This window comes from Cetorhinus maximus, chromosome 21, assembly GCF_964194155.1.
Source record: "Cetorhinus maximus chromosome 21, sCetMax3.hap1.1, whole genome shotgun sequence".
Taxonomy (NCBI): Eukaryota; Metazoa; Chordata; class Chondrichthyes; order Lamniformes; family Cetorhinidae; genus Cetorhinus; species Cetorhinus maximus.
The window spans coordinates 69,049,687-69,064,768 of record NC_135899.1 but is presented as its reverse complement, the minus strand read 5'-3'; the positions used below and the strand labels follow the sequence as shown (position 1 = coordinate 69,064,768).

General features: G+C 40.6%; 1 protein-coding gene across 1 annotated transcript; it reads right to left on the bottom strand.

Moving 5' to 3' along the window:
* Positions 1–463: 463 nt before the first annotated feature.
* LOC144695400 (ribonucleoside-diphosphate reductase subunit M2-like) lies at positions 464–14,584 on the bottom strand. The gene is made up of 9 exons (XM_078566289.1): positions 14,504–14,584; positions 11,379–11,528; positions 10,357–10,473; positions 9,501–9,634; positions 7,411–7,505; positions 5,690–5,823; positions 2,321–2,425; positions 1,399–1,512; positions 464–815 (listed from the first exon to the last, which is right to left on the bottom strand). Exons 1-9 carry the CDS (start codon positions 14,582–14,584, stop codon positions 663–665), a joined length of 1,083 nt encoding a protein of 360 aa, XP_078422415.1. The 3' UTR covers positions 464–662.
* Positions 14,585–15,082: the final 498 nt, after the last annotated feature.

The following is a 15,082-nucleotide window of genomic DNA, read 5'->3' as shown; positions in this document are numbered from 1 at the left end:
AGAAATCAGGGTTTTAAAAAAAAGTTTAAAATCACCTTAGCGGCTAGTGTCGATGTCAGTTTGAGAAATAGGAGCTCAACACTCCAGAAAGTATGGGAGACAGAACCCCATAGTTCTGTTTGTACAGCTGCTGCAGTTGGATGAATTTAAGCTTGGGTTATTTTGCTTTTAAGCCTTTAAAAAATATTCTAGAGCCAAGTCATTTGTGCATTCTGACTCTGGTCAGAAATCTGATTTTCACATGAAGTGCCCCTGCCAAGAGATTTCTGAACTATGATCTTCCATCATACTTGCAGGAGGAATCCAGAAATCCCAAGTAGAGAGCCTTTAATTGCCTAATATGGGATATTTAAACCTCTGGTGTGTGAAGTACGCACTGACAGTGACAGATATAGATGGCTTGTTTTGACATCAGTTACTGTTATTGGGATGCGCTGAAATAATTGCATCTAGGTCAATCACTTGGCTATATCATTTGCCCAAAGTAACAAAAAAAGATTCTTGTGCAAGATCACAAGTGCTGCAGTACCTTCAGGAGTTGCTTCAAGGTCAGTTGAAATAACCAGCCATAAAACTAATGTTGTAGGTAAAAAAGATCTCTGGTGCCCAAGCTTTCCAACTAGTCATGTTGATGCTTTGTATCCCCAACAGTATATTTCAGACTAGAAGTCAGCATCCAGCGTGAAGTTGTTACTTTCTGCTTTTGACATCACACCCATCCTTTGATACTCAGCAACCCTCTTTTCAAAGAAGTTAGTCTTCCCTTCCAGGGAAATGTTTTCCATGAAGTCAAAAGGGTTTTCGGTTTTAAAAATCTGGAGTGAAAGAAATGGACCAAGCAGGTTATAGTTTAGTCTTTTCACGCATTCTCATTCACAGCTAAGGAGCAAGATTAAATGGTTAAGCAGCACATCTACCCCTCTTAGTGTTTGCAATATGTCAACCACAACCTCTAGTGATTTGATGAAGCTAATTGTTTTCAATTATAATTTATTGAAACAAAATTCAAGTCAAAAAGTGACTTGCATTTTATTTTAAAATCTTCAAAATATACAATAGCACAAGTGTGAAGTCTTGGATCAGGCAGTGAAGAAGGGGCCAAAAAGTGGTTGGTGCCCTCAACACACTCATATCAGTCAATGAACAATGATCAGGAATGGGAACAATGGCCAATTCTCCTCATCCCCACTACTTTTCATTATATTCCTTCTCTCAGTACCTAAACATTAAGATCATAAACCATCCAGGCTATTATGTTATGAAAAAAGTGTTTTGTCAGTAGCTGGTTTTGGCCTGAATACTTTCAGAAATGTTAATATTTACTGCAGTGATTTACAATATTGCCATAGCAGGCTCATCCTTCACAGGATTAATACACAGACAGGAGTAAATACTAACCTTATTGAAACCCAATTCCAACAGTAGGCGGTCAGCCACAAACTCAATGTAATATTTCATCAGGGTGCAGTTCATGCCTATCAAGTCCACAGGGAGAGACTCAGTCAAAAACTCCTGTCAAAAGAATAATGGAATTTATTATGGCAGTTTTGATAAGGACAAAACCCTTTTCTTTAGCAATGGAAGGGCAATAAATCCTGCAACACCATTTCAAAAGTCACTTTGGTATCCTTTATATAGTGGAAATGACTAAAGTGTTTGAGTTTAGTGTACTAAAAGTTACTTATCAATTTTAATAGTTTCAAAAAAATGTCAATATTAAGTTAACGAAAGGCTTGGAACTGTATATTTGCATCCCAATGAGGGCAGGAAGAGACAAATAAGATCAAAAATACTGGCACACTAGTTTCCTGACCCCCAGCTGCTCTTGCAGAGGTGGGTTCAGCACTGGAGAACCCAATCCCATGAGATGAGTAGTCAATTAGGTTTGTCAAGCCCATTTAAATGAGGCTGTCCAGTTGACCTCCTGTTTCCCCAACCCTGTCTGCCTGTGGGTACAGCCAAGGCCACCCTGTAGAGGAGTTCACTCCCACCACAAATAGTGGTAGCCTGGCAGCTGTATCTGTTTATATAAACTTTAAAAACGTTGGAGAGAGGACACCATGTTGAAGCACCCTTTCAATTACCTACCCTCTGCCTTCTGCTCCTCCCATTCGACTTCCAGCATTGAGCTGGCTGACTGGCCTTAATTAAGCAGGAACCCATTTCCATGCCAATTAAGGGGTACCTTGAAAAATCCCAAAGAGTGTCTGTTTTCCCCTTGTGTGGAACTCAAGCAGTCCCCACCAGAGGGAAAATCCAACCCTTAAGTCTCAAGCATCTAGACAAACAATTTTTTTTAAAAAACCTAGTAAATCTTAACCTGTTCAATCTTCACTGCTTCAGTGATGACTGCTCTGACTCTTGCTTCCGAGGGCTTGTGAACCAAATGTTTGAACATAAGGCAGGCAAAATCACAATGCAGACCCTAAAGAAAAGAAACATGGCAACAGCTAAACAAGGTTACTCAGATTTCAGTTAGACAAGATTCCCCCAAAAGAAAGTGATGTTCCTACAAATATATGCAAATCTGTCCCACAGACAACACAAATCTGACAAGACTGAGTTAACAGTCTGTTACAGACCTGAAATGCTAATTCCATTTCTCTCCACAGATGTTGTCAAACCTGCTCAGTGTTCACAGCACCCACAATATTTTGTTTTGATAAATCTGGCAAGTGTCACTTTATATAGGCCATTTAAAAAAATGACTGTCAATGTTGTAACAATTTCAAATGACTGCTTTGAGAGAAATCAAACAGATTAGGCATGGTCCATCTCTGTTTTGGATTGCCAGCACCCGCAGTTTTTTGCTTTTATTTTAGATTAGGCTGGATATTGGAGGGGAGGGAAAGTCATTAGGCTTTTTTCAGTCTTTGCAAACAACCAGTTAGAGCCAGGGACTGGTGGCACAGTTACCTGGTGCCTATCAGCATGCTTTTGCAAAAAGAGGTACTGCCTATTGTTATCATCTCTAATGAAATCCAACAAAAGAGGTTCAGAAGAAATACCTATTGTGTCTAATAGAAACAAAAAACTGCGGATGCTGGAAATCCAAAACAAAAACAGAAATACCTGGAAAAACTCAGCAGGTCTGGCAGCATCAGCGGAGAAGAACAAAGTTGACATTTTGAGTCCTCATGACCCTTCAACAGAACCAAGTAAAAATAGGAGAGGGGTGAAATATAAGCCGGTTTAGGGGGGTGGGGGGGACAGTTAGAGCTGGATAGAGGGCCAGTGATAGGTGGAGATAGCTAAAAGATGTCATAGACAAAAGGACAAAGATGTTGAAGGTGGTGATATTATCTAAGGCATGTGAAAGTTAAAGTGAAAGTTCTGATCAATGGCACAAGCACTTTTTAAAAAAGGTTTTGTCCCAGCTTGGATCAAAGGGAAATTCCATTCTCACCACCACCGTCTCAAGGGCAATAAATGCTGACCCAGCCAGCAAAGCCCACATCCCGTGAATGAATATTAAAAAAACTGAACAGAGGGTGATTAGTACTCAACAAAAACACTAGTGTCCTTTTTGAAGCTAGGGTCCACAAACATTCAGGCAAAACTCCTGCAAAAGTAATTCCAATGGACTGGGTCCACAACGCTGAAAATAACACCCCCTCTAACAGGACAGGGTCTCTCAAATGGCCAACATTCTAGGAGTACAAAGAAAACACTTCAAAGACACACCAAAGCTTTCCTTGAAGCAAGATAGTGACTGAGAGCAGCTGGCTACCAATTACTCAGAATGGTGGCAAGTTTGTCCCTCAAGCTGCATCATATGAAGTTCCACTGCCTTAATGGTAAGGCAGAGTGATAGGAGAAAAGAAAGGAAGCAAATCCTGCACTCTGGATCCCACTACCTCATGTCCTACCCACGTACCCAAAAGATCTGCAAGTCAAAAATCGGCCTGCTCAGTCACTTGAAAACCCATGGCAGACTCACAACCCCAAATAGACGTCATTCTCGGATCAGGGGACAGCCAATGATTATTGCTCATGTACGTCAAGAATAGATGGTACAAAGTTACTGAAGGGAATTACTAAAGAAACAGTTCTAAATACTGTTGGGAAATTAAGTCTATTACTGCTCTCATTCTGTACATTAACCCATTTGTCTGAATTAAGGCATCTTTGCAAGTTATGTCTATCCTAGAAGTTAGATATTACAGAGATATGCTTACTGGAAATGGTATGGCTTACCCAAGTGAATAGGCTTGTTTGCTAGAATTGGGAATGGTAGGGGTTGAATTCTACACCCCCTCCCCCCGCTGGGTGTGTCAGCAGGGTGGGTGGGGTGGGGGGCAGCATGTAAAATGCCAATGGCTAGCCCACCACCGACCTAGTTCCAATAAACATGTTTAAGTGGGAGGGGTGGAAAAGAGGGGCAAGATGCCACTTGCCCACCCTTAGGCCTATTGGGGGCACTCAAGTGGCCAACTATTGCCTCCCCACCTAGCCTCCAAAACCCACTCCTCTGCCTCTCTAGCGTACCAAATCCCTCCCTGCCCAGAAAATCTGGGACTTGCTCGTCTCCAGTGTCCATGACTCTTCTTCGTGGGACTGCTTATAGTCCCAGCAGTACCCACGACTGAGCTGTGACACTGCTGGGACTGCCTTCTACTGAGGGGCTGAAGTCACTCTCAGCTTGTTAAGACACCTGCAGCATGGTCTCACCTTTTTAAAAAAAAAAATGTCGGTCGGGTTCTGACACTTTCCTTCCGGGGAGCGGAGAAGGGGCAAGCAATACACCCCCACCCCTATGAAATCCAGCCCTACATCATAGGTATTGTGCACAAGGTCATGTTTCCCTTGATAGGAAACAATTGCCAATTGAAGCAGATTATTCTGTGGTGCAGGAGTGTTAAATATCTGGATCGAGCTCAAATATCAACAGATGCACTGGTTTCCCTGCAAGGAATATGTAATTCATACAAAAAACCTAACCTTTCCTGCAAGCCATAGGCAATTCAAACATAGATTATTCTCCATCAGCAAGAAGCAGCTGTAACCATAGCAATTCCATTGAATATTTCAGGCTAGGGTCTATCAATTCACACCAAAATGAGTTCGATCCACCACCAAAAAAAGAAAATTACAATCTTAGATTGTATCTGGAACAAAGGCAACTAATTCAATTACATCAATCACGACATCTATTTAAGGAGTCCTGGCTCCCTTTTATCCTATCCTAAGGCAGGATTTCCTCATTGCAGTGAAAGCTCCTTCATTTTTTAAAAAGGAACACACAATTGTGTATTCCTTTTCCTAAAAAAAAAGTATAACTGGACATACGTTCCAGCCAATTTGAATCTGATGTTCAGCGAGAGTCAGGCATTTCAGAAATGTTAAGTCAGGTATTTTGACGAATATGGGGAGAGAAAAAAAATTTCCATCCTGGGTCTATGGACAGCAGGTTTTAATGTAAACCTGGGACAAATATCTGAAATCCAGTACTTTGTATTTTAAATGTATTATAGAGCCAATGGCCATTTGTCTAAAAGGTAGATGCCACCAGCTGTTTTGTTTCTACACCATTGTATGGTAACAGCATTTTATTACTCACCGAATGGATTGTTTAGTGTGCAAACAGTTGAACACAAATCAAACCGATATCTGTATTGGTTAAAGTCTGATTGCTGCTTTCTCACAATCAGCATTAACCCTGTGTTGCACCAGAAGGCTTTGCACTTACTTCATCCCTACTGATCAGTTCATTGGAGAAAGTTAAGCCTGGCATCAACCCTCGTTTCTTCAACCAGAAGATAGCAGCAAAGGACCCAGAGAAAAAGATTCCCTCAACAGCAGCAAAGCCAACCAATCGCTCCCCTATATAGGATAAAGGGCAAAGAAAATGTACTCGGGGTGAGAGAGTGAGCAAGTTGTAGGGTCAAGCACAGAGTTTATAGAACTCATTCAGAGCCCAAGAGGAAGCAAATGGAAAAATATTTATAGCCAATTGGAACACCAGAATGTCCCACTAAAGCGTTGGTGACCCCATCAATCAAAGCAGCTCCATCACACTGTCAAATAGCGCATCATAGATGGAAAAGAAAATACACAAACGGAGAAGAAATGAACAAAGTGAAATATTCCAAAATTAAAAGCCCTGCATTAATGCATAGCACACAGCTTGTGATGGTCCTCATTTTTTGATGAGTAAATATTGCACAGCATGCGCTGGATCCTATTTTCACCCAAAGTCCACAGGAAACAGACATGCTGGATTTTGAAGGGTAGACTGTCGTGTGGTCTAATAGCTAGCTTTAGAGACACCAAGGATTGAGCCCTCTAACTAAATATTGGGAAGACTAAAGCTATAGTCTTTGGTACCTGTCACTATCTCCATTCCCTGGCCACCAACTATCACTCTCCTTGGCCACCCAATCTGAACCAGATGTACAACCATGGCATCTAACTAAACATTGGTAAGCTTCCAACCCCCATCTCTGCTGCATAATCAAGGCCACCTCCATAACACTAACCGTGTCAGCTTATTTGCTAAAGTATCTTCATTTTAGTTACCTCTGGACTTAACTATTCCAATGCTTGGCCTTGGATTTGTGCAATCTGGAAAATTTAAGCTCATCCAAAGCACTGCTGCCAGTATCCTAGCTCCCTTGCGCACGCTGACATATACTGGCTCCTGGCCCAGCCACATAATAGATTCTCATTCTAGTTTTGAAATCATGGAGGGATTTCACACTTTCCAATCTTGAACCTCTTCCAGCCTTACAACCCCCAAGATCTCGGCACTCCTCCAGTTCTAGCCTCACTCCATCAGTAGCTATGGCCTAAATTCAAATTCCCTCCCTAACCTTCTCTGCCTCTCTCCTTTAAGATGCTTCTTATAACCTGCCTTACTGACAAATCTTTTGGTCAACTGTCCCAATGCTTGGCTTGGTGTCAGAGTTTGATAATACAATGGGGCATTTTAGCACATTAACAAGATGCTAGATAAATAGAAGTTGTAACCTCCCCGATCTGCATGTCTCAGCCCCATTACTTCAGACAAATGAATTTTTTGGGAGGGAATGGTTTTGATTTAAAAAAAAATCAAACTGCCAGATGTTTCTCAAAAAGGATTTAATGCAAGTTTGCTTGTAAAAATAAAATTACAAGCAGTCATATTTCTTGAGATCTCTATTTAGTTTGAAAGAGTCTTTTCCACTAGACACTGATCCAACTCATTACACCCTCAAATATTTAGTATTAATAGGAAAACAATATAGTGCAAATTAACCCAGGAGATTAATTTGCTTCATTGGAACAATTAAGCTAAACAGATGAATATTCAGTTTCATTGCCTTGGGACATCAAAATCTTTAATCTTAAAGTGCACTACATTAATTTTATAATTGGTATGCTTTTAAAGCTGGACAGGTTTCTCCCCCCGAATTTAATTAGGACACATACCAAATGTGGACTCCCGATCAGCAATCCACCGCAAGGCCCAGTCTGCCTTCCTCTTTACACATGGCATTGTTTCAATTGCATTAAACAAGAGCTCCCTGAAAAGCACCATGCAACCCATGTTAGATCAAGTTTAGATTAGGCCATTTGTTGCTAATGCTGCGCTCATAGGAGAAGAGACAAGCTTTTTAACAGATTATCTTAATTTATTCGGAGAATCTCTACAGACTGGAAATACTTATAATTATTGCTGAAAAGAGACATGCTGTCGTCAAGCCAATAAGACGTGTTGCCTACCACACAAGTGAGTAATGTGGCATACGTATGTCAATGCCAGTTGTGTAGGCCATAACTGGCGGATTGTATCAAAACATCACATCCAGCTGTTCACAATAGGCAGAGTACTGAATGTTCTCAATCAGCCCACACTTGCAAAACTCAGAACATACACCTAACATTAGATGCAATTGAGATTGTTCAGCACTTGAACAACCCTGAGTGCGCTAAGAATTACACTAACAACCAATTAAAATTCAGGTTCACAGTGTGACTCACTTACTCTTGCTAAAAGGAACATATATTCATATGTAGGGGCTGGTCTTCTGCAGGCAAAAGGATGACGACCAGGCATTGCACCTTTTTTGAAAAAAGGTAAGAGGACAATAACTTCCTGGTGCATTCTCTATGGCAATGCCTTGAGCAGAGTTGACTTGCCAACCAATCAGCACCTCTTTTCTCATGCAATGCAAATTGTTCCTCCCTTTGGGGGTTTGGCACTCTTGTCTGTCCTGATGAATGCAAAAACAACTCTGACAGCATGTCTCTTTCTCAGTAATTGTCACTCTGTAGTACAGAGCTTGAATATTTCAAGTATTCTTCATTGATTACAGAGCCTGCAGAACTAATAAGTGTAACCAATTCAAAACTCAGTTGGTTTCAAACAAATTGCAAAGTAAATATTAGAAACTGGGTTTTCTTCCATTTTGTGCTTTGCTTAGAAAGTGCTGCCCCAATCACTTGGTGTTTAAAAAAAGGAGCCAAAAATCACAATGAAGGGCAGTCTCAGAAAAGATGGACCAGCATCTCTCCCATATGCAAATAATAGTCAGTCATTCTTCAGGCCTAGATAGTGCCACCGTTATTCTAGTAGGGTGTTACCAAGTTTTTCCTCATCCAATTTCTCCAGAATGGAGAGTTGTGGAAGCTGCACAAGTCAGCAGAGAGACACAATCTGCCCCATTTCCCAATTCTAGCTAGGGTCAGTTAATTCATTACAGATTAGAAATGAACTTGGGTCACCTGGTCTGTAAAATTTAGTCAATAAGAATCAGGAGTCAACATGCACCATTAATTTCATGTAATTTTTTTTGCCATCATAAACATTAGCTAAAACGTTTACATGCAAAATGGAGCATACTCAGAACTAAAATAGGCACACATCTTAATGCAGCAAGTCAAGTTCTAAAGTATGCTATGAAATCACAAACTCCAAACTTGCACCAGTGACTCTCATAGGACCTGCAGAGTAGAGGGCCTTCAAGATAATGAATCTGGCCAATTAGCCTCAGTGGTGGAGAATGATTTTGCATCATGAGGGGAAGGTGAACCATAGAGTTAACCCTGCATTATGGCTACATAGAACTAGCATTCAAGATCATATGCAACAAGATCAGGGATGATAAAAACAAAAAGCTTAAAGCTACTGCGGATGCTGGAAATCCAAAACAAAAACAGAATTACCTGGCAAAACTCAGCAGGTCTGGCAGCATCGGTGGAGAAGAAATCAGTTAACGTTTCGAGTCCTCATGACCCTCGAAGGGTCATGAGGCCTCGAAACGTTAACTGATTTCTTCTCCACCGATGCTGCCAGACCTGCTGAGTTTTGCCAGGTAATTCTGTTTTTGTTTAAGATCAGGGATGAGTCCTCTCCCCTCCCCACTATGGGAAGGGAGGACAAAATTCAATCTTTTATTCCCAAAAATTTAAAATAGCCTTTGTGAGGGAGAGAATTGAGTACTAACATAACTTTATTACACGTTAATAGGTAGGCCTTAACTTTGGATAAGGTCCATGTATAGCATTTGACTTCCTACCTTTCACTGGGATCCTTAATGTAGGCATCAATAAGGAGACTGTACATCTCTGAATGAACATTCTCCATGGCAATTTGGAAACCATAGAAACAACGAGCTTCAGTGACTTGGACCTCCTGAATGAATCGCTCCAACTATAAAAGACAAAACATCTAGCTACTTTGAGTGGCTGCAAGGATTTGAGCTTAGTTCCAATATCCTCACAGGAAAGTGAACCAGAACTGCATCTTGCAAAACAGTAAAGCCTTTTGACTAAATTCTGGAGGTCACCATTTTAATACGTTTTCTTTTATTTGTTCTTGGAATTGTGGGCATCGCTGGCTAGACCAACATTTATTGCCCATCCCTAAAGGACCTTATTCAGGGAGCAGTTAAGAGTCAACCACATTGCTGTGGGTCTGGAGTCACAGGCCAGACCAGATAAGGACAGCAGATTTCCTTCCCTAAAAGGACATTAGTGAACCAGATGATTTTTTTTTTTTAAAATGACATTGGCAATGGTTTCGTGGTGAGATTTATATTGAATTCAAATTTGACAATCTGCTGTGGTGGGAATTGAACCCATATCTGATCAAATTCAAAAATCCTGCACGACTGGATGATATTTTTGTAGCTAGGTTACCACAGAAAAACAGTTTTACCATAAAGCAACATTACTTCTAAAGGGACGTACCTAACTATCTGTTCAAATGTGCATGTTAAACACAGCAACAGCAATAGTGAACTTCAATCACAAGGCCTTTTCCATTTGAATTTGAATTGGCTCACATCTTGTACCACAATACAGACAATAATGGGAAAGGCATACAGCCTTAAATTCTATTGAAACAATTTTAGTATGCAAATACAGACATACCAGGTTCTCATTTACAATTCCATCACTCGCAGCAAAGAATGCCAGAACATGCGAGATGAAGTGTCTTTCATCCTGTTTCAGAGCTGCCCAGTGTGCCAAGTCCTTTGACAAGTCAACCTACAAAGACATACCAGAAATCTCTCTCATCTCCATCTACATGAGCTGTCCAAAATAACTTGGGCATGCCTATTAGTTGGTGAATAACACAATGGATGACGGTTCCTTCCCAAATGCAAATGTAAGAGCATTTAAAAATTAAATGGTTATGGCGGCACAGCATATTAAATATACAATGCAGCATTACAATGCCAGCCTTACAAATAAGGAAAAGTGCACACTCATTGTACAAGGTCAGCAATCACTTCAGATCACTTCTCTTCCTTTTAGTAGTTAAAAGGCCAGCAGCTTTGCTGAAGTCTGGAGAAATCTCCAGCTGTCCAAAGGAATGATGCACACCTTACTATAAAAAAAGAAACTTGTCAGTCAGATGTGACTATAGCAGAGTACTTGGGAGATTACTACCAGTAACTGCAGTAGCTGAAGCAGATCTAGCCTTTTATTGTAGAGTTGTTACTGACTCTTTTCAAAAGAGTACATTGTGACAGTTCAAAGTTGACATTACATAAGATGCAAATCAAATCATTTTCTTGCAATACTGTATATTAGTTACTATAATTATAGTTAATATTTATCATACTCATTAGCTATCAAACATACAACCCAAGGGTTTTTAAAAAAAAAATTTCTAGCCCTTGGGTGTGCCATGGCTAAAGGGCCTTAGACTGTGGCCATTCCCACTGTGCCTTTGCAGCAGCTGCCCCAAGCCTTAGTGCATCCCTTAGCACATTGTCCTGGACCTTGAATGTGCCAGTCTGCAACACTGTTGTTGACAAACCTGCAATGGAAGACAAGCAGGTTTGAGGCAGGTCAAGGAGCATCTGTGACTGAGTTTGTAGTCTTCCAGCCAATAGTTATTACTGACCTTCACACCTAACTGGGGTATTCCCCTGCAACGCTTTTACCTCTTCTGCGGTCCAGAACGATGCCTCCGCCTTTTTGTACATTTGCCACATATCATGGTATTGGATTGGAAAGATGACAAACCGATTTGGGTTTCCCTGAAGAAAGGGTTCATCCTGAAGTTTTGCAGCTTTTGAATCTTTCAAGTCCATCTACAATTCAATGTTGAATTATGCAAATCACAAAGGAAATATGATAAAAACAGATCAAGGTGCTTGAGTATTGCTGAAAAATGTATCAATAATGTTAAAATGAGGCACAGCCCCATGAGTGGGCAAGCGTTTATGCAAGATGAGATTGACTCATTCCTCAGGACAATGTCTTGGTCAATCAGGATCAAGCTACCTGGTTTAAATTTCAAACCGTGCCTGAAAGGTAACTGTCAGTCACCATCACTGGTGCATTCTCCATGGCAGTGCATCTGCCAATCAGGGTCCACTTGCCAACCAATTGGCATTCTTCACATACAGTATAAATTGCTTCCCCCTTATATTGGTATTCTTGCAAAGTGTCCTGATGAGTGCAAGACAAAAAGCTTCGATGTGTCTCTTTTCAGCAATACTCAAGTTATGTACTACCAAATGACTAAATTAAGATGCATTCTTTTACTAGCAAAAATCTGGTTTAAAAAAAAATCACAACTAGGAACACAGGGAAGTTATCCGCTTTGAGCGTTTAGTACCAGATTCAATACCCAAGGGTCAAATGCACAGCAAGACTTCTTCTGTTACATGAACCTAAGCATCCTCAGCTGGGGGCTAGGCAGTTAAGCCACTGCCAAACCTTAGCACTTGTATCAAGGTGACTTATTGCCCCAACATGTTTGTCATTGATTGAACCCAAGATTATCCTCTGACCTCAAAGAAAGCTCCCCAAAAAGATCTAGGAATCTGTGCAGACCTGTGCTTTTCTGACACCAGTTTGTTTCTGGTGCTGAGTCAGGGGATAATCCAGGCATCCAACAAACAGGGAAAGCAGCCAGTCACGTTGGGGTTTTGGCACAGACAGCAAATCAGGAAGTAACAAAACACCAAATCCCATCACTTACATTTGTATTTTACAGTTAGCAAAATAAGTTAAATTACGGAAGCATACACAGGATTAGGGTAGAAGCTTAAAAAAAAAATCAGACTTTAAACTATCTTTCAAAAATGAGGAATTTTATATGGAGAAATCTGACATTCTACAATGTCAGTGAGGGTGTTAGGGGTACCTATGGGCTTCGTGCACTGTTAAAAACATCTACACCTCCTTCAACAAGGATTAAATTTTTCAAGGGTTTTCAACAGTGAAAACAACAAGTGGAAACACATTAATTCAAAAGACTAAAGGGAGTACAATTAGGGGCACAAAAGCTGGAAAATTGATAAAACAATTTGGTGATAATGATCAGAGATTATTTAATAAACACCTAACTTTGCAGAAGTCTGATTTACCTTTGCTCCCAGCCTGGGTATGTAAACATCTCTTTGGCTATCCATACAGCTACACATTTTAAATGTTCACCTTTGAAATTTCAGTTATGACTTGAATTTGGGTATTTCCAAAATCACAAAGGCATTTTCATTTCACTATGTTTTAATTTATGACAGTACCTATATTTAAAAATCCATTCAGACTTGAAGATATTAAGAAGCAAGTCAGGTTGCCCTAATCAGAAAATCTTAAATGAAATTAAAAAAATGCAGTCAGTCTCTCTGGCCTTGTTCACACTTTAAAGGCAAACCACCCCCCCCACACACACAAAATTTAATTTCTTCTGATCTCCCACACTAGTGTTAGTCCCTCAGTCATGCATTTTATATACCGCTAGTCACAGTAATGATGATCGTGAAACTAGTGGATTGTCTTAAAAATCCATCTGGCTCACCAATGTCCTTCGAGGAAGGAAACCCGCCAACTCTTGTTTGGTCTGGTCTACCTGCGACTCCAGACCCACAGCAATCTGGTTGACTCTTAACTGCCCACCGAAATGGCCTAGCAAACCATTCAACAAGGTTAATGAGGGATGGGTAATAAATGTTAGTCTTGCCAGCAACGTTCACACCCCACAAACAAATAAAGAAGAAAGCCTCTTTCCTTCCTGCAAAAAATAATCTCCCGATAAAGCAAAATACTGAAAATTTGAAATAAAAACAAATGCTGGAAATACTCCAGTCAGGCAGCATCTATGGAGAGAGAAACAAGGAGTGAAAAGTACAAGAGGTCAGAATTGGAGGCATGCAGAAATTGGAGAGCTGGAAGGTAGGGAACGGTGAAGCCATGGGGCGGGGGGGTGGATTTGATAAAAGGATGAGAATTGTAAAATGGAGGCACTGCCAGGTTGGGAACTGATGTTGATCACTGAGCAGAGGGGTGACAGGTGAATGGGACTTGTTGCAAGCTAAGATACAGACAGCAGCCTTTCAGGGGAATTCTTTTTTGCAGAAGCTGGCTTGGAGAGCATTCACCAGCTTTACAGATAAAAAGGCTGGAGATAAGGGCTCCAGCAGCAGGTGAGCTGAAGCAGGGGAATAATTAGATAGATGTTATGGAGCTGTAGTCTTGATGTGCAGTATTAGAGCTGCTTGATTCATGGTATCACGTGGTTAACAAACTAATGAGTCAATCAGCAGCATTAAAGGCTCACCACTATCGCTTTCTAGATTAAACAATCACAAATTTCAATATAAAAAAAACATATGAAATACAGCCATTGTTTTCTTTAAAAAGGCACAGACGGCAGGTATCTCAGGATTTTTGTTTTACCAGCCCCGAGTTTATTCTCTTTCACATCCCCCACTCTCCTTATCCCGTTCACAAATTGGACTTTAAAAACAGTCGCACAAGAGAAACCTTTACCTGACTGGGCTTTGCTTTTCCAATAGTTACGTTCCAAGAACAGAAACACAATCCACAAAGGGCTCACTTTCATCCCGAACAAAATGACAAGTTTCAACTCACCGCATCTTAAAATAGATCATAATTTATTTGCACTGATTGCGGTGCTGGACGCAAAGTTTCGGCAACCTCCGCTATCTTAAAGAAACGTTATAGAATATCTAATTATAAAGGATTATATTAAGATGTGATTACATTCCCCAACTCAGCTTTATATCTGGTGTGTTTTTTTGAAAAACAACCTTACCATGCCTTCTTCTTCAGGGATATATATGGAAGGACAAACGGAGATTTGTTTTTTGGGGGTCAGGAGTTCTCGAGCAGACATAATTATAATTACAGCTCTTTACAAAAAAAAAAATTGCTACGATAGTTTTGCGATTTCAAAGTGCAATGATTAACAGAGCAACAAGCACTCTGCCTACAAGCAAATTAATTGCTTCATACACACTTGTTAAATATGCCCAATGTTCACTGCAACATCTGCAGCACTTTTAAATGTTCCCGCGCAGGGCAGGCCAAGCGTCTAACCCCGCCCCATGACTGCACCAAAACCAATAGGATCCACTACATTCTTCAACGTCACAATGCTCGTCTAATTACCGAATGAGTTTTAAGGGGGAACTCATGTCATAACATTCGGCAGGTGTGAGCATTACAATGAAATCGCTAGTGCTCAGAGGGCAGTTTGCAAGGAGGATGTTTTAAACAGCAAAGAGAAAAACAAACGAATACAATTCTGTAAGAGCAACACCCATGATTAATTGTAAAACCCCGGGGATAGGGTTTTACATACGATCCGCAGCGCAGAAACAGGCCCACCAGA

Bases quoted from the DNA above. Each gene is read 5' to 3' on its own strand.
- LOC144695400 (XM_078566289.1), bottom strand. From the start codon at position 14,584: ATGTCTGCTCGAGAACTCCTGACCCCCAAAAAACAAATCTCCGTTTGT. The intron at 5,824-7,410 runs GTATGTGTCCTA...TATCCTATATAG, and splicing joins TGATCGGGAGTCCACATTTG to GGGAGCGATTGGTTGGCTTT. The intron at 1,513-2,320 runs GTTAAGATTTAC...TTCTTTTGACAG, and splicing joins AAGCAGTGAAGATTGAACAG to GAGTTTTTGACTGAGTCTCT.